The following is a 19,658-nucleotide window of genomic DNA, read 5'->3' as shown; positions in this document are numbered from 1 at the left end:
AAACGTGTCTCCACGGGAATCCAATTCTGGGGACAGTAAAAATTCATGCCCCTTAGATCTAATTAGGGGAGGCAACGTTAGCATTGGCACCTTCTGGACCACATGAACTATAACCGCACCCTAAGAAGAACATTTTGAGAGGTCACGAATTGGCAAGCTTGGTTTTTGTTAATATTTTAATTATACTTTTTATTTATTGCATGTGTACACACACTTGCCACATTCTGCATGAGGGAACCAGAGGACAACTTGTGGAAGTTGGTCCCCCTCCTTCTAACACATGGGTTTCAAAAATCAAACCCAGGTTATCAGGCTTGGTGGCAAGTGCCTTTCCCCACTGAACCATTTTGCTCACCAGCCCTCACTTTTAATTTCTGGTTATTTTTGTTGCTGTGAAATAGCATCTCATGTATTCCAGGCCTTGAGCTTGCTGTGTAGACAAACCTTGAACTTTTAAATATATTTGTTTACTCTGTGTGTGTGTGTGTGTGTGTGTGTGTGTGATGCATTGTGTGTACATGCCACAGCACAACATAGGAGTTAGCTAGAGAACAACTTTGTGGAGTTGGTTCTTCCTGTCCACCGTTGTGGGTGTTCCTGGGATTGAATCCTGGTCACCAAATTGCACAGCCAGAGCCTTTACCACTGAGCATCTCACTAGCCTGACCCTGGACTTCTGATCTATCTGCCTCTACTTCCCAAGTGCTGGGATCACAGGCATACCTCCCCACCACTGCCCTGTTTAGATGGTGCCAAAGAGAGAACCCAGGACTTCATACATGGGTACTCAGGCACTCTACCAACTGAACTGAATGTCCAGCCCCATATTTTCTTTAATGAGTTGTCATTATTTATAAAATAGGTTCTACATTCAGAAATAATAAGGACAACTCCATCCAATTTCTAGCATCTTTTGGGGAGGAGACAGAGAAAACCCGGTGCCCGTGTGAGAGCTCAGGTGGAAAGCTGGATCTTTACTGCCCCTACTGACAAGCCTGTGGTTTCCAGTCTCCAGCCTGGCCAGCCCAGCCACTCATTTGTCACTTGACTGCCCCCTGCAGGCATCAACATGGACTCAAGTTTTGCCCAGCCAGGCAGTCACAGACCAGGCAATACTCAGAACAGCCACAGAGTGGCAGCACCAGTCTATTAATGAGGCGCATCACTGGCCAAAGTTCAGCTTAGCTGATGCTTTCAGAACCAATCATTGCTCCTAAAACTCCCAATCAGACGTGTTCGAGCCACAGCTCAGTTCTCTTAGGCACAGAGGGGAGCTATTGACTGCATTTGCCCTCTGCCTAGGATAACCACTCCATAGCTGGTTTCTCCACCTGATGCCACCCCACAGACCTCTGGGGAGATGTCCCTAAGATAAGCAGCTGAAGCACCTTCCTCATTTAGCAACAGATTCATGCTCAATCAAATAAATGCTCACTATGCTTTCTTTGCTAACTTGGGTTAGCCCCCTGCTTCTTCCAGCCGTCTGCTCTCACTCCCTCTACAGCCTCCCAGTGACATCCTGAGTGGTAACATACACTACAGTCCTTTTGGAAAGAGGTTTTGCATTATGCATGGAGACCCACTTCAACCAAGCTGAACGTTCCTACCATTGACTCCAAATGCAGGGGAAACCTTACTTTAGACAGTCATTGCAGGATTTAAACTCGTGAACAAGAACACTACCCATATCCAGCAATAGGGAACTTCAGAATCAGCTTTGTCCTAGCTTCACTTGATGGGTCCGTAGCTGCACAGCTACTGAAAATGGTGACGAAGGGGACTGGAGAGATGGCTCAGTGGTTAAGAGCCATACCTTCCAGAGAAGCTGAGTTCAGTTCTCGGCACCCAGAGTCAGATGGCTCACAAGCACCTGTGACTCTAGCCCCAGGGGACCTGGCACCCTCTCCTGGCTTCAGTGGGCACCAGCACATTATCTGCACACACATAAGCAAATATTAAGACAAACAAACAAAAACAATGATTAGGGCTTGAAAAAAATGGCACAGCATGTAAAGGTACCCACTTGCCAACCTTAATGACCTGCATTTAGTCCCTGGGACCTACATGGTAGGAGAGAACCAATTCCCAAAAGTTGTCTTCTGAACTCTGCAGATGCACTGTCACACACACACAAATAAATATATATATATATATATATATATATATATATATATATATATATATATATATAATTTCTACAAAGCATTAGAAACACGGGCTGGAAAGAGGGCTCAGTGTTTAACAGCACCAGCTACTCTTCCAGAGGACCTGAGTTTGAGTCCCAGCACCCACACAGCAGCTCACAACCACCCACAACTCCAGTTTCAAGGGATCTGACACTTTCTCCTGGCCTCTATGGGACACCAGGGTAGATTTACACACAGCCAAAACACCCACACACATAATAAAACGATAAAATAATTTTGTGTTTTAAGACAAGGTTTTTCTGTATAGCACTGGCTGTCCTAGAACTCAATCTGCAGACCAGGCTGGCCTTGAACTCATAGAGATCCGCCTGCCTCTGCCTCCCCGAGTGCTGGGATTAAAGGCATGCTCCACCACTGCTTGACAAAATAATTTAAAAAAACAAAAAACAAAAAACAAACAAAAAAAAACTATTAGAAAAAAGCAAGCAAGCAATGATGAAGTCCATCTTAGTAGTGCAAGCCTATATTCTAGCTACTCATGGGGCTGAGGCAAGGCAGGAGGGCCAAGAAGTCAAGAACACCCTGGCAACCTAACAGAGCTGTCTCCTAATAAAAACCTGAAAAAAGGAGGGTGGAGAATATAGCTCAGTGATTGTCTAGCATGTGTGAGGTTCCGAGTTCCATATCAGCAACCTCCACTCTCCAAAACAATGCCAACCACCATATGGTAAGACGAAAAATAACAATCTGTAAAAATAATAAAAAGTATAGCCATGAACTCTTTAAGACTTACACAGAAAGCTAGGCGGGGTGGCACACGCCTTCCATCCCAGCTCTTGAGAGGCACAGGCAGGAAGATTTCTGTGAGTTTGAGGCTAGCCTGGTCTACGGAATGAGTTCCAAGCTAGCCATGCTTACATAAAGACCCTGTTTCAAAACACAGCAAATTTTAAAAATCCACACAGATGTCAGTGGAGGCAACAAAGTGTTGCCAGCCTCTGCACTGGAACCCTGGGAGTGTGTGGTGACCTTTTCTCATTCCTGCCCAATCTCTTTAATGTGCAAATATCTCTGAGTGCCCGTGCTACCAATTCAGACTCTAGAGATGCTGCAGCCTCCTGCAATCATGATCAAAAGACTCTTGGGAACTTGTGTCTCCAGAAGTCTCAGCTAGCACTCAGTAAAACACAGCTTCCAGCTGTGTTCAGTCTGGGAAGTTCACAGACACTACTGATGTCATACCCCCAAATGCCTGCAGGAACTCTACAACTCAGACCCCATCCAGAAGACAGAATTCCATCAATGTGTCTTAGGCGCCACTTTAATTGAGGTTCTCACTACACAGTGAGGAAGGGTGGAAGACAGTGATTATCTCCAGGCGTACACCCCTTCTGCCCCAAGGTAAACCACCTGAGCTCCCTACAGCAGAAACATGCTTTCCTTCCCGAGAATCTACTCCTGAGCCAGTAAAGGGACACATGTGCCAGAGAATAGGGAAAAACCATCAAGGGAGCCAGGGAGTTCTGATTCTTTCCAGTGCAAAACTAGAACTAGACATGGAGGTGCCCCTCCTAATGGCAACAACAAACCCCAACCATTCCCAGTTGGGGCCACGCCCCTCCCCAGAGAGCCTCAGAGCGGTGTTCATTCCCCTGGGCTGGAGCTCCCAGGTAAGATCAGAAACCTGCACTGTCATGGAGACAGCCCATTCAACAGACGCGGTCTTCCTCTTCTTTGGCCCCTACTGCTGCAGCTGGACAGCCATAAAGGGCCAACCAGTATGTGTGTGCGGCCGTGGGGTGCAGAAGGGGCCGGAGAGAGCAGCAAAGCAAATCAGATGTTCTGAAGCTGGGTCGACATGGCGGCAGGGCACGTCACAGCCCTGTGGACCACAGGGGCCTGGGCCCTCCATTAATTCTTCTCTGGACGGTTTCTGTTCAGGACTGCTTTGGGGGCAAATTCCAGTTTGTCCTTAAGGCTCACCACCTGAGTGTGGTCCTTGCCTAGCAGCTCATCCAGCTTTCGGTCCTCCCGGCGTTCCAAGATGCTCTTTTCCTCCTCCACAGGCTGAGGGTCCTTTCCCCTGATGAACCATTCCAGGTGGTAGCCCACAGCCCCGACCACGAAGGCCACAGGAAAGGTGACATAGGGAGCGTAGGTCCGCACCACGGTCCAGAGCACAGGCCACATGACACCTGCAGAGGAGAAGAGAGCGCTAGGGAGAAACGAGCGTCCTCCGCCCCAGCAGATGTGGATGGCCCACTGGGCGCTCTACTTACCAGACAGCCTGGCACTAATCACTGAGCAGCCACCCCACAGAGCAGCAAGTGGCCACTGTGCAACAGCTGGGGCCTGAAATACTCTAGGAAGTTGTGAAAGACTGGGTGGTTAAGGAAGGAGGTAAAATCTCCGTGAGCTGTGCTGCTCTCCTCTATGCAGGAGCTCCCCACGAGGAACCGTCTGAGCGTCACCTGATGGAGCTTCAAACCTGGTGTGACCTCAGGCCCCCCTACAGTCCTTTCAACATCTCAGGAAGGGAAAAGAAGTTTTTTCTCTGCTCTGTGAAACTTCACATGTACACACACTCTGAATTCTGACTCTGTGATAATGAACAGTTCCTTTCCTATAAGGGACTTATTTTAACAGCCCAAAACTACGATCCATTACCTAACTACCCTGGACTAAAGATAGATAAGGGTTTTAAGCCTATTCTGGACTTGGCTTTTCTAACGATGACAGTAACCTGTAGTTAACAACTCCTGGTCAAAACACCCTCAAAATACACTATTGTCAACCACACTCACATCCTCACACTTGCACAGTAAGCTCCTGAAAATATCGCAAGTGAATACAGTACTCCAGATGCCCTAGAACCCTAACACTTGAAAAGTCCCTGTGGAAAACACTGTAAAATAAAAATATCAAAAATTGTGGCGCTGCCCCCAGGGCCTTCTGCAATGAAATACCCAAGTAATGTACAAACCCACTCATTCAAATGGCCACTTAGTCGCAAATGATTACCACTATTAAATGACTATTTATACCATTATTTAATTTACTGTTACAATCATAAAGGGCCATTGGCAATGAGCTAATGATGTAGCCACCATCAACTGAGCACTAATTCCAAGCTGGGCTTGAGCTAAGCACTTCACACATCCGATGATCTCTCATCCTCAAAGTCACTCATCAGCATTAGGACACTTGTGCTTTCTTCTCCAACACTGCTGTCTCTCTGCCCTAGGACGAGACATCCAAACCTCATGGAGGATAAGATGGCTCTCCCTGTCTCCCTTTGGTTCTGATTCTCTTTGGAGGGACTGGAGCGTCTTGTGGGCCTGAGACTACACGTGGACTGAACTGCAGCAGACTCACTAGGGCTTCTCTTCCTGGTCCTTTGACCTCCACAGTAGCCCCTGATCATCACCTGGCCTTCACAATACCTCTATGATGTAGGAATTCCTTGCCCAGACTCCTGGCCAAGGCCACAGTGGCTCAAAGACACTATGCTAGCTTGCCAAAATCACTACAAGCGTCAGGCCCTGGTTTTGAGGCCAAGCCTGGGCTTTTCTAGTGGAACACTAGCAGATGTGTATGTGTGGTGTCTGTTCAAACCACAGATGTAGGTGGTGCCTCCTGCAGCTCCTCATTAGCTCAGCTTTTCATTACATTGAAAGACTTCCTTTCTTGCACGTTCTAAGGTTATTTGAAAATCTAAGAGATTTTCAAAATCCTCCAATGTACACATTAAGAGGGAAGCCCCCAAAGAACACCAAATCCAATACTTCTCCATTCGATTTTCTGCCTTTTTAAGTTTTTATTTTTAAGACAGGTTCTCATGTCACTCAGCCTGGCCTCAAACCCTCAATGTAGTTGAGAATGATTTCTAATGTTGATCCTCCTGTTTCCCCTTCCCAAGTGCTTATGATTACAGGTACAAGTTCTTCATAGTATTCCTAAATAGCAACTCTCCATTCAATGTTCCAATTTGTCTTAAGTACCAGTCTACAACTATTATTTTCCTACATATAAAGCACAAGTTCTGTATGGTCCTGTTTGTACTCCAGTCATCCACGTATCCAGCACAACCAGTTTTTTCTGTGACAAGCATTGTGTGAGCTTACTCTACTGGTCTACATCTCTCAAAACACTTTGAAGCTCCAGGAGGTTAAGGACCAAGGATGTCCGGCTCGTCCTAAGAGCTATGTCTCTTCCCACCCACCCCTGCTAACCTGCCTGGCAAAGAGCTCCAAAGAAAGTTGTTGATCGGTTGAACGACAGGCAGCATAAACAAGTCGCTAACGTAGGACTTAACGCAGTCTTCCAGCCACAATCACAAAGGGGCAGGAATACCATCACAAGCACGACTTCATGAAGTCATCCTTAGGGGATCAAAACCGTAAGTAGCAGGATTGTCTCGCAAATGCTGACGCCTATTTCCAGCCCAGCACGCAGGGGAGCCTGCCAAAGAGTCCAGGTACAGGTCAACTGGGCCGCCCTGAAACCTGTCTTGTGCTGGTCCCACCGGAAACTACACTCCAAATTCGAGAATTGTCAGAAGAGGTCCAAGCCTTAACAGCTACCCCAATCAGGTCTGGGGATGAGACAGCGGGTCATCAGCTCCCAGTCCCCTGTCCCGTTACACCACACGCGTGTCCTCGTCACCCTCTGCAGGTGCCTGAGGCGGACAAGTTCTGACTGCAGCCCATACTCGGCCACCTAGAGCTGGCCGGAGCCGGGACGTGCGGGCGACTCGTGGCGGGCGATCCAGGGAAGAGGAGCGCCCTCGGCCCTAGGAACTCACCTGCGGCCCAGCCGGCACGCCCCGAACCGGCCCCCGCGCTGCGCCCGCCAGCCGGGAGCAACACGGACGACGCTGCTCCCAGCGGCCCGCGGGGCGTCGCCCGAGGCCCCGCCCACTGGCGTCCGGGCGCTCTCAGAGAACGGCGATTGGCTGAGCTCCGGTCAAGCGACAAGAGGAAGGAAGCCAGGCATCCGCCTCTCTCTTGGGAAGAACGGAGGTGGGTATAGCGCCCCCTGGCGGCTAGGAGGCTCCCCGAAGCGACGTTGCCTCGTGCTCTTCTAGCGGAGAAAAGTGAAGTCACGCATTGATCAAGCTGAAGTTCATTAGGCATCTTGTGAGACCTAGGTCGAAACAGAAAACCCAACCCCTGACCTCCAGAAAGGATAATCTAGAGCTTTAAAACCTCTTCCGGTCTGTGCTTTCAGGCTGTGTATCTTTAGGAACGTTATTAATTAATCTGTCTGAGCCTCATTTCTTCTGCATAGCGTTAATTATCACCCTTGTTCGCAAGGATGTTGTGAGGGTTAGATAATATCACCTATGTAAAGTACTGTGCCAGGCGCACTGAAATCAGGGAAATAGATGGTAGCTATGGTGTGTCTACAAATAGCTGAAAGATAGTGAAGCATTTGTAGAAGACCCTCTGATACAAGCATCCGCTCTCCTCCATGTTTTCACTCTCCCTGAACAGACATATAATTTATCACATACAGGAAAAGCCTCATGCCCAAGCTCTTTAGTGCCGCAACATGGTCTTGCCTTCCAACCCTCCCGGCACCGATCTCAACCTGACAAGCCTCCTTATTAGTAATACATGCTTTTAAAAAAAAAAATCTTTCTGAGCCTGTGCCTCTCCATGTTCTTTCATCTGCCTGGAATGGTCTACTCACTTTTGCTTAACAAGTTAGCTGTGAGTCATTTTTCAAGGTCATGGATGCTTTTGTAGGAAGTTTCTACACTGCACTGTCCTTACATGTTCTTCCTATTTTATATCAAAAAGCCCAAAGCTAAACCTTGAGAGTGAAGATGGGGAGAAAGAAGCTGCCAGAAATTAGCGACCGTAATTAGCAGAACTTGATTACTGGTGCACTGAAAAAGAAGAGAAGAGACAAGGTCAGAATTGTCTAGAATGTAGGCTGGTGTTTAGTCAGCCATTCTACATGCTAGACACTGGAGATACAAAATAGACTGCCCTTGGGAGTTTTCTGCCTGAAGAGGAAGCAGATAGGCCCACAAAAGTGTCAGCAATCTAAGAAATGCTGTAACAGAGGGCACCATCAGCCCTGCAAAGAAGTCAGTGGCACTCCCTGGAAGGACAGAGCCTCAAGTATCTGTCTTATCTGTATCTTAACAATGAATAGAAGCTCCCTCCAGCAGACCTGAGGAAGGACAGAGCCCTGACTGAAGATGAAATCACAGCACTTGCGAGGTCACGAGGCTCAAGGTCAACCTTGGCTACATACCTAGAGTCTATATCAACCAGGTGGGGGCGAAGCTGCGCATAGTGGTTCATGCCTTTAGTTCTAGCACTCCAGAGGCAGAAGCAGGTGGATCTCAGTGAGTTTGAAGCCAGCCTGGTCTACTTAGTACTTCCAGATAAGCCGGGAGGTGGTGGCGCATGCCTGTAATCCCAGCACTCGGGAGGCAGAGGCAGGTGGATCTCTATGAGTTCGAGGCCAGCCTGGTCTACAAAGTAAGTTCCAGGACAGCCTCAAAAGCTACAAAGAAACCCTGTCTCGAAAAAAACCAAAAAAAAAAAAAAAAAGTACTTCCAGATCACCCAGAACTACATGCTGAGACCTTGTCTAAAAAATAAAAATTAAAAAACAAAAAAAAAAAAAAAAAAAAAACACCTAACTTTGAAATTAGTCGTGGATTCAAACCCTGACTCTGTGGCCTGCTAATCTGGAAAAAAAAAAAAAAAAAAAAGATACAATCTTTTAAAAAGGATTTTAATTGTGTGTATGTATATTGGGGGGGGGCGGTATGTGCACATGAGCACAAACACCTGTAGAGGTCAGAAGAGGGTGTCAGATCTCCCTGGAACTGAGGTTACAGGAGGTGCTATCAGGCATGGGTGCTGGGAACCCAACTTGGGTCATCTGCTAGAATGCTATGTTCTCTAACCACTGCACCACCTCTACAGCCCTATTTGGTTTTTTTGTTTGTTTGGTTTTGGTTTTTGGGGGGTTTTTTGTTGTTGTTGTTTTGTTTGTTTGTTTGTTTGGAGCTGAGGACCGAACCCAGGGCCTTGTGCTTGCTAGGCAAGCGCTCTACCACTGAGCTAAATCCCCAACCCCTTGTATTTTTAAAAAGACACTAAGAAGATATCCTTGGGCTGGCCAGATGGCTCAGCAGATAAAGGTATTTGCCACCAAGCTGATGGGCTGAGTTTAATCCTCAGGAGCCACATGGTAGAAGGAGAAGATCAACTCCTGAAAGTCATCCTCTGACCTCCCCACAGAGTGTGGCATGTGGCATGTGACTCCCCCTCACACACTCACATAAATAAAAGCAATTAAAATAAAACCTTAAGACATCCTCTGGGGTTGCTGTTTTAAACCATCTTAATGCGCAGAAAGCACCATAGTTCTTGACATCTCCAGGTAAGTGTTAGTAGTGCTTCTTGACATGTTAAGTATTCCCCAGATTCATGCATCTTCCTGCGATGTTCACTCGGGGCATTCCTTGTTCATTAGCAGAAAAAATCTGTGTAATATCTTCAAGTTTGCTCTTTCCATCGCTCCCCAGATCCATCCTACAGCATTATGCTTCCTAACTACCCCTCAAAATCAATGCCATTACCTCTTACCTGGACCACATTAGCAGCTCCTCACCCTCCCACCGCCCCTCCACTCCATGTCTATGCCTTTAGCCAAAGGATCATTCAAAAACCTAAATAAAACACTGGGATGTCTGGGTTAGCCCATGGATCCCTTTTGGCCAAGTCATCAACCCTGTCCTGATCTGTCATCTTGCTGTAGCTTGCTTTTCCAGTCATTCCCAACACAGTCATCCTTCCAAGCCTCTGCCCACACTGGTTCCTTGGCCTGAGGGGGTGGCCTCCTTTTCCATTTCTCCTATGCAAAATTCCAAGTCATACTGCAAGACAGTTCCCAGGCTTCCCCCAACTCCCTGTGCTTCAGACGGATATTTGTCCCTGCTGAAGGTTACATTGAAATCTAATTAACGTTGTTTGTTCCTGCTGAAAAAAATACATTGAAATCTAATTACCATTGTAACCATGCAAAGAGGTCTGAGCATCTTTAATAAGTGACTAGGGCACAAGGACTCCAAGTCAATAGGTGAGATTGCAAAAGGGTGTTTTGTTTGTCTCCCTCACACACTTTTCTTCCTCTGGCTTTCCAGAGAGGGGGCCTTTGCCACCAAATGCATGCTGGTTTCTTGTTTGTTCTGAGAATAGGTGGATCTCATACAATCCAGACTGGCCTTGAACTTCTGATGCTCCAGCCTCCAGCTGGAGTGATATGTGTGTGCTGGTATCTGTTTGTGTTTGTTGCTTCTTTTGAGACAATTTTTTTTGTTTTTTTAATTTTATTGAAAATTATGGGTGTTTTGCCTACATGTACATGAGTGTACCATAGGTATGCCTGGTGCCCAAGGAGGTCAGAAAAGGGTGCTGAGTCCCCTAGACCTGGAGTTTCAGTTATGTGGTCATGTGGGTGCTGGGAACCTAAATTGGCTCCTCTAAAAGAGCAGCCAGTGCTCTTAACAGCTGAGCCATCGCTTCAGACCCCTTTTGAGTCAGTCTTGCTATGTGGCCTAAACTGGCCTTGAACTCACTACAATCTTCTTGTCTCCGCCTCTAAAATGCTGTAATTATAACCATGCCTCATCACATTCAGTTATTACTATTATTTTTTATTGTATTTGTGGTGGTGATTTTTTTTATATATTTGTTATTTTATTTGTATGAGTCTTTTGCCTGCATGGCTGTATATGCACCTTGTGCATGCCTGGTACCTAAGGAAGTCAGAAGAGGGCATCAACTCCCCTGGAACAGATAGTTGTGAGCTGCCATGTGGATGCTGGGAATTGAATCCCAATTCTCTCCAAGAACAACAAGTCCCCTTAACCACTGAATCAACTCTTCAGCCTACCCAGTTATTTATTGTTGAGACAGGAAATGATATGTTAGCTAGGCTGGCCCCAAGTAAGGCTCAAATGGTCCACCTGTCCAGACTCCCAAGTAGGTGGGGTTACAGGTACACAGTATTGTAACCTGCTTTAGGCATTTTGTTTTAGTATTTTTTGTTTTGCTTTGTTTAAGGCAGTCTCGCTGGGCAAGGTGGCATGCATGCCTTTAATCCCACCACTTGGGGAGGCAGATGGGTGGAACCACTGCAAGTTCAAGGCCAGCCTGGTCTATATAGTGAGACCTTGTCTTTAAAAAAAAAGAGTCTCATATATACCAGAATAGCTTCAAACTCACTATGTAACTACAGATGATCTCAAACTTCTGATCCTCCTGGCCCCATTTCCCAAATGCTGGGATTACAGGTATGCAACATCACACCTGGCTTTTTTTTTTCCATCTTAAAATAAGACCTCCCAACCTCCAGAATTAAGTTCATTATACAATACCCAGCATCAGCCTTCTGTTGTACCTGTATGTGGTTTGTACTCAGCTTCTCTGAGAGCAGGCCCTTCTTCAAACTATAGCTTTTCTGCTCCTGTGCCAGGTTATGACCAGGCTAAGAGCCAATTGTTGTAGCATATTAGTTGAAGATGTGGTACATTTGTTTATGCTGTGGAACATTTCTTTAATGATGCAAAGATGTGTTGCATTCTTCCATGTTGCATTTGTTTAACCCTGTGAAGGTGTGTTCCTGTGCCTGTCTAAAACACCTGCTTGGTCTAATAAAGAGTTGAACAGCCAATAGCTAGACAGGAGAAAGGATAGGCAGTGCTGGCAAACAGAGAATAAATAGGAGAAATTTGGGAAAACGAATCAAGAAATTAGAAATGGAGGAGATGAGGACTTAAGGGGCCAATCACCTAGCCACCCAGCTACACAGCTACACAGCAAGCCACAGAGAAAGAAGTAAGAAAGGTATTCAGAAATAAAGAAGGATAAAAGCTCAGAGACAAAAGCTTAATGAGTTAATTTAAGAAAAGCTGACTAGAAATAAGCCAAATTAAGGTCAAGCATTTCTAAGAAAGAATAAGCCTGTATGTGATTTATTTGATGGTGGGCCCCCAAAGAGTTAAAAAAAAAAAAAACTACAACTTGTACACAAAAATCACCTCTGTCTTGTCCCTCTGGGGCACAGAGTAAGAACCTAGTCCACTGGACCAACACCAGGAGACTGCCCCACATTCTCAACCCCTGAGGATATTTTGTTTGCTTTTGTGGTTTTGAGAGAAGGCCTCTCTATGTAGTTCTGTCTGTCCTGGAGCTTGCTAAGTAGACCAAACTGGCCTCAAACTCATAGAGATCCGCCTGCCTTTTCTTCCCAAGTGCTGAGATTAAAGGTGTGTGCTACCACACCTGGCTCCTTGGGACATTTTAAGTATACGCTCACAGAAGGATGACCAGACCTATTAGTATTGACATGTTCCCTTGTGTCTACTCCCATCTACTACATGACTTCAGGAAACCTAGCCCCATTTCTAAGTAAGGGCAAAGATCCCCCTGAACACAGTGCAGTGTAGTCCCATATAATGCAGACTCTGCATCTTCCTGGCTTCAGGATTGGAAGTAAGGAGTTTAAGCTCCCAAGCTTGTCTCCTTATCTGAAAAATCACAATACCTGCTACACATGATTGCTCTGATCATTCAAAACTCACTCATGTCCCAATTTAGGGTTTTAAAAAACAGAACAAAAAACAAAACAAAACAAAAAACAACACTCTCAAGAGAAGTAAGGTTACCCATCCCCCATCTGGAAAGCCAACAGAAAATAGCCTCCAGTTCACGTCTTTCCCACACCTGGTTGTGTGTCGGAATCACCTGCAACACCTGTTTAAAGCCCATTGGAAGGGGTGGAGAGACCACTCAGCAGCCAAGAACACTGGCTGCTCCTCCAGAGGACGCAGGTTCAATTCCCAGCACCTACATGGCAGTTCACAACTATCCAAACTCCACTTCCAAGGGGTCTGAACTCTTATCTGGACTCGGAAGCATACACACACACACACACACACACACACACACACACACACACTGGCAAACACTCATACACTTTAAATTTAAATTAAAAAAAAAAAACAGAAACTAAGGACTGAGTAAAGTCGGTAAGGACAGTAGATAAAGTGATTGATATGCAAGGATAGGGACCGAGTTTGGATCCCCAGAACCCACACATTAAAAAAAAAAAAAAAAAAAAAAAAAAAAAAAAAGCCTAGCATTGAAGTGGATGCCTGCAATCTCAGTACTGGGAGGTAAAGACCAAAAAAAGCCCCGGGGATTGATAGCTAGCCATTAGAGTAGAATAGACAAGCTCCAGATTCAGCAACCCTGGATCAAAAAATAAGGCAGAGAATGACCAAAGGCACACGCCATCAACCTCTAACTTACGTGCTCTCTCTTCTCCCCCTCCCTCCCCCAACACACACACCAAAAAAATATATAAAATAAAAAATAAAATAAATAAATAAATAAAAAGGACAGGGCTCAGGGCTACCGCCATGGTGTCTGCCAGTGACAAGCATTTGGTGAACGAAAGAATAAGAATCGGCTGGTCCGGTGTGGCCCAAAACAACAGCCCCGGAGACAATTGAAGGGCTTCTTTAGTGAGGCTATCCTCACGTTCCTTCCCCGTATATCTATGAATCCCACGATTCGGCACGAGCCCCGGCTTGCCCACTAATTGTAACGTTGTCATTCTGGAGAGCCCGCTTAAGCCTCCTTGAGCGTCAGCCCTCTACTCGTGAAGCACTTATCCCTTGGCGGACCCTCCCGAGGCATTTAGGAAATACTAGCCACGCCTCCTAACTTGGAAGTTGGTTTCTCAGTAAAGTCCTTCTGCTTCAAAGAGTCCACCTACAGGAGGCATCAGAGCAAATGGCAGCGCGAATCTGGAGTTTGCTGCAGTTGAGTGGATTGGACTGGAGCAAGAAAAGTGTACTTGTCCTCCATGGAAAGCGTGTGTGCATTAATTAATTTATAATAACCCCCCCCCCAATGCGCATGTGCTGTGTGTCAAGTACTGAACGCAGGGCTTCCTTTTCTGGAGGATCTAGGAGGCAAAGGGCCCTGGGTTGAATGAGGGACAAACGGGTTCCTTCCCTCCCCTTTACACACCAGCAGGACCTCTCCAGGAAGGCACAGGTCCTTACTGTGACCGCCAGAATCCCCTTTCTCCCTTCCCAGGAAGGGCTCAGGCAACCCCCAAATCAAGAGTGCTCAAGCTCCTGGCCCTCTCTCTTCCTCTCCCCCACCATGCACCTTATGCAAGCCCCCCACAGAGGTGGTATCTTCTGGAGAGAGCTGGCTCCGGTGCAGTTCTGCGGTTTTATTTTTCCTGGGATAGTCAAAGGGATGTGGGAACAGCCACAGGTGTGGTGAGGGGAAGCCCCTGTCTCCCCTCCCCAGATGTGGGAAAGGGGAGCGGCCCAGGCGCCCTGGTCCTGGGTTGGTCCAGCCACTGTGGTCCCTGGGCCCTGTGGGCGGAGGGCTGAGGGTGGAGCCCTGGGAAGGTGGGGCGGGCTCCTAGGCGGGGTTCGGGATTCTTCATAAAAAGCCACGAAGCTTGATCCCCACGAAGCCCAGCCCCGCGGGGTGTGGGGGGGACGCAGAGCCCAGATGGGGGACCCGGCCCGGCCTGGCCCGTGGGGGGTGGGGTGTAAAATAATGGCAGAGATGGTGCCCATGGAGTGGGGGAAGGATGGGGACAAAGCGTCGGACCAGGAAGATGGGATTTCCAAGTGAGGGGCGCTGGGCGGAGAGGCACGGCCCCCAGCCTAGCCCGGGCGCCTTTGCGTGGGATCAGGAAGGTAAAAAACCCACGAAAGTGCGGCGGGCAGGAGCCGGGGCGTGCGGTGCCGGCAGGGCGGGCGCACGGAGCAGCCCGCGTTCACAGTGACCTCGACGCTAGGTGTACAGTACGGGTAGAAAACCGCGGGCCCGGGCCAAGGTTGGGCGGCCCGGGCAGGTCACAGCCTGGTCTGGGCCTCGGGGATGTAGATCTCGATGCTGTCCGCGCTCTCGGTAGCCGAACTGTGGCGGAACGAGGCGGCGCGCTTGGCCGCCAGGAGCCGCTTGCGCGCTTCCTGCCGCTGCCGGTCCACGGAGTCCAGGGAGCGCTCCTTCACCGGCACGCCCCGCCCCCGCGAGGGCTTCTTTGGTATCGGCGGAGGGACCTTCTTCTCCTCCTGTCGGGAGAGCGTGCGCGCGGCTGAGCTGGGCGGCGCGGACCGCTGCAGCAGCCCGATTCGCGCCCCACACCCCCAGCCCAGCTCCCCGAGGGGCTGAATTCGCGTAGATCGACACGGGACCGCGCCTAGGACTAGCCGGGGGACACGATGCTGCAGGTGCACGTGTCTCCACAAGGTCAAAACCCCGGTACAGGTCTCCAAATGATGGCGAGGGTCGAGCGCCCCCTGGTGGAACCGTTCTCAATAGCTAGCACCCATGTGTAAGCTGTAGGGGTTGGGGGCGGACGTTGCCAGGGCTCCAGGGGCCTGCCCAGGTCTCACCTCTGACACCCATCTAAGACATAAATCTAGCAAGTAGTGGGCTGAAAATCGCCTTTTAAAAAATCTACTTTTACTCCCCACACTGCAGCTGACCAGAGGTGGCTGAGGCAGCAGTGGCGTGAACAGCAGCTGTTTTATCTAAAGCTGTTCTTGGTGCTGTGGCTTCTTGGCCTGAGGGGACCCACACACACACCTTAGGCTCCAGGAGTTTCCAGCTGTTGGCCTTGAGTTGTTGTAGCTCCAGGAACTTGAGGGTCACATCCTCAATGGAGAGCTGCAGGAGGTCCCAGAAACCCGCCAGGTCCTGGAAGGTGGGCACAGGGAACGCAGTGGGGTCCTGCCGTGGTGGGACACACAGGGGAGGCAGCCAGTCAGGGAAGTCTGACCCCATGCAGGCTCAGGGAAAACCACACTCAGTCTCACGGTTAGGAAGCTCAGCCTAGGGGAATGGGCTGAGGGATGGAGGTGCCCAGGTCTCTCCTACCTGGGCAGAAACGCTGGACTCCACCTTGAGACACAACACTCCAAACAAGACACTTCTGACCTTTTGGCCTCTCTGGGCCACACTGGATGACCTGTCTTGGGCCACACGCAATCCACCCCTCCAAGGACACAGACCTGGTCCCACTTCTCGGTCCCACTGGGTCACCTGCCAGATCCACACACCTCGCTCTGCCCTCACACTTACCAAGCTTTGCTGACACAGCCTGAAGAACTGCTGGACCTTCTGAGACAGGAGAAGCTGTGTACTGCCCACGGCACTGCGAATCTTCTCCAGGACTGCAGGACAGAAGGGGTCTCAAGGAGTTGGTGGGATAAGGTGCCTCTTTCCCCAGTCCCCTGGGAAGTTAACCCTTTGAGATGCTCACCTCTGGTTACTGTCCTAGCTATCCATCACTCTCCTCCAGCCCCTCCTCCCCATCCTATTATCCAACTTCCAATCACACCAAGACTTCATCCTCCTCAATGAAGTTCCTTCCTCCACACAGCCTGTGTTTACCAAGTGCTGGTCCCTCTGAGAATAGCCTTCCTCCTACCTGTGTCCCTAATCTCGCCTCCCAGCCTTGGCCAGAGCACGAGCTCAATGATCATTCACTGGCCAGATTCTGTCACTAATCAGTACATGCATGCGTCCTTGATTTGTTAAGAACTGTTAATGCATCTCAGGAACCTGACACTGGCTCCCCACAGACTGCACTCATGGGGACGGGCATACCCTCTGTCACAGGGCTGTCTGCCATGCCGACCTCCCATTTCCTCCTCAGACCTGTTCTCGCTTGAGCTGTCTCCTCCAACAATGTTAAAACCCTACATCTTTCACTGAGGAATCCCAGCATCCTCTGGGAGAGCCCTTCTGAACTGCATGTGGTCTCAGCCTCACCACCAAGCTCACACTGGAACCGTGAACTTGTCCAGATCTGAACAGATTGTTCTTCACGGAGTTAGTCACTTAAGACTGTGGCCACCTCCTTTTTGCCTGGTCATGATCCACCCCACCCCACCCCCAAGTTCTAGCCCTGGCCTCTAAAGATGTCCCTTTCCGGGCGCCCCTACCATCATGCCCTGTTGCCAGTAGGAACCTCAAGCTCCAATACTGAAGGACCAAAGAGGAGGCAAGCCCAAGCCTGCAGAGAGGGGCCTGCCGGGGTGCTGCAGTGGGGACCACCACCGCGATACCCCATACCCGGGCACCCACGCACAGGATGCCAGCGCCCGTCTCCCCCGCGTGGGTGGCAGTGGACTCACTCTCCTCGGGCAGCTCATAGTCCTCCGCCTCACGCTCCATCTGCTGGCACCAGTGTTCCAGTTTCTCTACCTCTGCCCGCAGCATCTTGATGAACCATTCGCCGTCCCGTGGGCAGGGGGACGTGCGGCCTGAGTCGGGGAGGCTGCGTGAGCCGCGCTCCATCCAGGAATCTCGGCGGCCGGACCCGGGGCCGGGGGCGGGGATAGGGGTAGGGCCAGGCGACCCATCAGCGGCCGGCGGCTCATACGGCAGTGGGTAGCCCTCGCGGTAGGCCCACTGGCCCTGCGTGTGGACCGTGCGGAAGACTGAGTAGGTGGGGGCCCGGGGCCCGGGCTGGGGCTCAGAGGCGTGCCTCTGGAAGGAACGTCCGAACTGCAGGGCCTTGTCTTCTGTGGCCACGGTGGCCAGGCCGGCCAAGCCCTCCAGCTCCAGGTCTGCCTGCACACCGGCTGTCACGCTGTTGGAGCGCTTGAACCTCGCCCGCCTGTGGAGGGAGATGCCTGTTCTCTCTGCTCCTGCTCGGGTCACCCCAGGTCACCACCCTCATCCCAACTCCAAACAAAAAAACAATAATTAATTAATTTTTTTTTTAAAGGAAGATGCTGGGCCTACAATACAAAACGCTGGCCACTGATGCACACACTCAAAAATCGATCGGCCCTCGCAGCTGGTAGGTACCGAATATACTTACCTATTGCACTTCCACTAAACAGCAGTGACAGTCAAAATATTTAACTACCTGTACCTATAACCAGAAGAGACGTGGAAGCAAAGAGACTGACCTAGCGGAAGCCAGCTGTGGGGCTCCTGGCTGTGGTAGCTCCTTGAACTAGGAATGCAGAAGCATTTTGTTACTTTTCTTTGTGGTTTGTTGTTTTGAGACAAGGTCTCCCTCTGTACCCAGGTTGACCTGGAACTCACCATGGATCCCCAGGCTGCACACACATAGTGAGCTGCCTGCCTCAACTTCCTCAGGACTGGTATTATAGGTGTTGGGCCACCACACTCAGCTTGCAATTCAGTATTTCTAGAAAAGATATGTCTCTGCAGGCTTACAGTGACTATCCAATGTGTCCTAGGCTTACAGAGAAGTGAGTAAATCCCAGGTCATCCAGCTTTAGAGTGCCAGGACCAGGATTTGGACCCAGGGCTGCACCAGCTAACAGAAGAAATGCCTGGGAGCAGCTTGGGCTGGAGGGGGGAATACGGCAGGATGGCTCGGCCCAGAGCCTGGCCAGACAGTCTGCCAGAGCCAGTGGAGCTGAATTAAGCTGTTGGCAGGAGTGACACAGGGCCTGGAAATTTCTTGTCTTAGAGTTAATTATATGTAAATTCTATGCAAAACAGAAAGTCAATTGGCCTTGTTCACTTTTCCCACTTGGAGTTCAGAGTAGGGGCTCTTTTCTGTAAAGCAGTCAATGGGCGCTATGAAGCATGAGCCTGGGGCCGGACAATAAGACGTAGGAGTCAGGCTGGGGAGAGGGTGCAGGTTGTCAAAGATGAACAGAAGTTGAAGTAGTCTGGGAATTCAAGAACCTCAAAGGAAAGGGCCCTGGGTCCTCATCTACCTCCACCTCCACACGGTTAAAAGGCAAGAGGGTCTCATAAGACATCTCCAGGGTCCTGTGCAGCTTCCCAGGAGACTCTACTAGACATACCCCCCAATGCTCTCCCCTGCCAACTTCAACCTTCCTCTTGTGGCCCAGGCCTTCTCTCCAAGCCTGCCTGCCTGCTTCCTTCCAGCTGGCAGGCTGCCTGCTGGGAGCCTGTTGCCATAGAAACCAGGCCCAGAAGGATGCTGCAGGACTCAGGAAAGAGATGCACTCATGTGCAGTCTCCAACGAACCCCATGTCCCCACCCCCACCCAGAGAAAGGAGAGAGAACATACTTTCATTGGCTCCCACATGACCTTCACCTTGGTATCTCCCCTGGACACCATTCACCTTGACTGGCCCTCTTTCAGATACCTCTGCACTCAGTATAGTGAAGAGGAAGGGAAAACCCTGGACCAGGAAGCTCACCTGAGTCTTAATGCTACTTTTGTGAGTGTGTGCCTTAGGGAAGTTCTCCATCCAGGCCATCTAACATGTGTGAGGGTGCATGTAAAATACAGTCAAATAGCGTACAACTTTAATCCCAGCACTCAGGAGGCAGAAGCAGGCAGATCTCTGTGAGTTCCAGGCCCGGCAGGGCTACATAGTGAGACCCTATCTAAACTAACAACAAGCAGTCTGATTAAATTTGTATTATATATAAATACATATACATAATTAATATACATATGCACACATATAAAAC

The 19,658-nt window shown here is 49.4% G+C and overlaps 2 protein-coding genes across 5 annotated transcripts in view; both read right to left on the bottom strand.

The window, feature by feature from the left end:
• Positions 1 to 3,450: 3,450 nt before the first annotated feature.
• On the bottom strand, positions 3,451 to 7,071 carry Smim12 (small integral membrane protein 12). Its single transcript, XM_036178900.1, has 2 exons — positions 6,952 to 7,071; positions 3,451 to 4,342 (listed from the first exon to the last, which is right to left on the bottom strand). Exon 2 carries the CDS (start codon positions 4,335 to 4,337, stop codon positions 4,059 to 4,061), a length of 279 nt encoding a protein of 92 aa, XP_036034793.1. The 5' UTR covers positions 4,338 to 4,342; positions 6,952 to 7,071; the 3' UTR covers positions 3,451 to 4,058.
• A 7,338-nt stretch (positions 7,072 to 14,409) lies between these two features.
• Dlgap3 (DLG associated protein 3) overlaps positions 14,410 to 19,658 on the bottom strand; it is a 67,918-nt gene continuing 62,669 nt past the window's right edge. For 3 of the 4 annotated variants that reach the window (XM_036177465.1, XM_036177463.1, XM_036177464.1), the window contains exons 9-12: positions 17,359 to 17,843; positions 16,301 to 16,392; positions 15,806 to 15,949; positions 14,410 to 15,288 (exon numbers count right to left, since the gene is read on the bottom strand). In XM_036177465.1, coding sequence (XP_036033358.1) covers positions 15,070 to 15,288; positions 15,806 to 15,949; positions 16,301 to 16,392; positions 17,359 to 17,843 — 940 coding nt within the window. In that variant the 3' untranslated portion in view covers positions 14,410 to 15,069. The remainder of the gene's footprint in view (positions 15,289 to 15,805; positions 15,950 to 16,300; positions 16,393 to 17,358; positions 17,844 to 19,658) is intronic. The other variant, XM_036177466.1, reaches the window with a different exon arrangement.

Source organism: Onychomys torridus, chromosome 2 (assembly GCF_903995425.1).
Source record: "Onychomys torridus chromosome 2, mOncTor1.1, whole genome shotgun sequence".
Lineage (NCBI taxonomy): Eukaryota > Metazoa > Chordata > Mammalia > Rodentia > Cricetidae > Onychomys > Onychomys torridus.
This window is presented reverse-complemented; position numbering and strand designations above follow the sequence as displayed.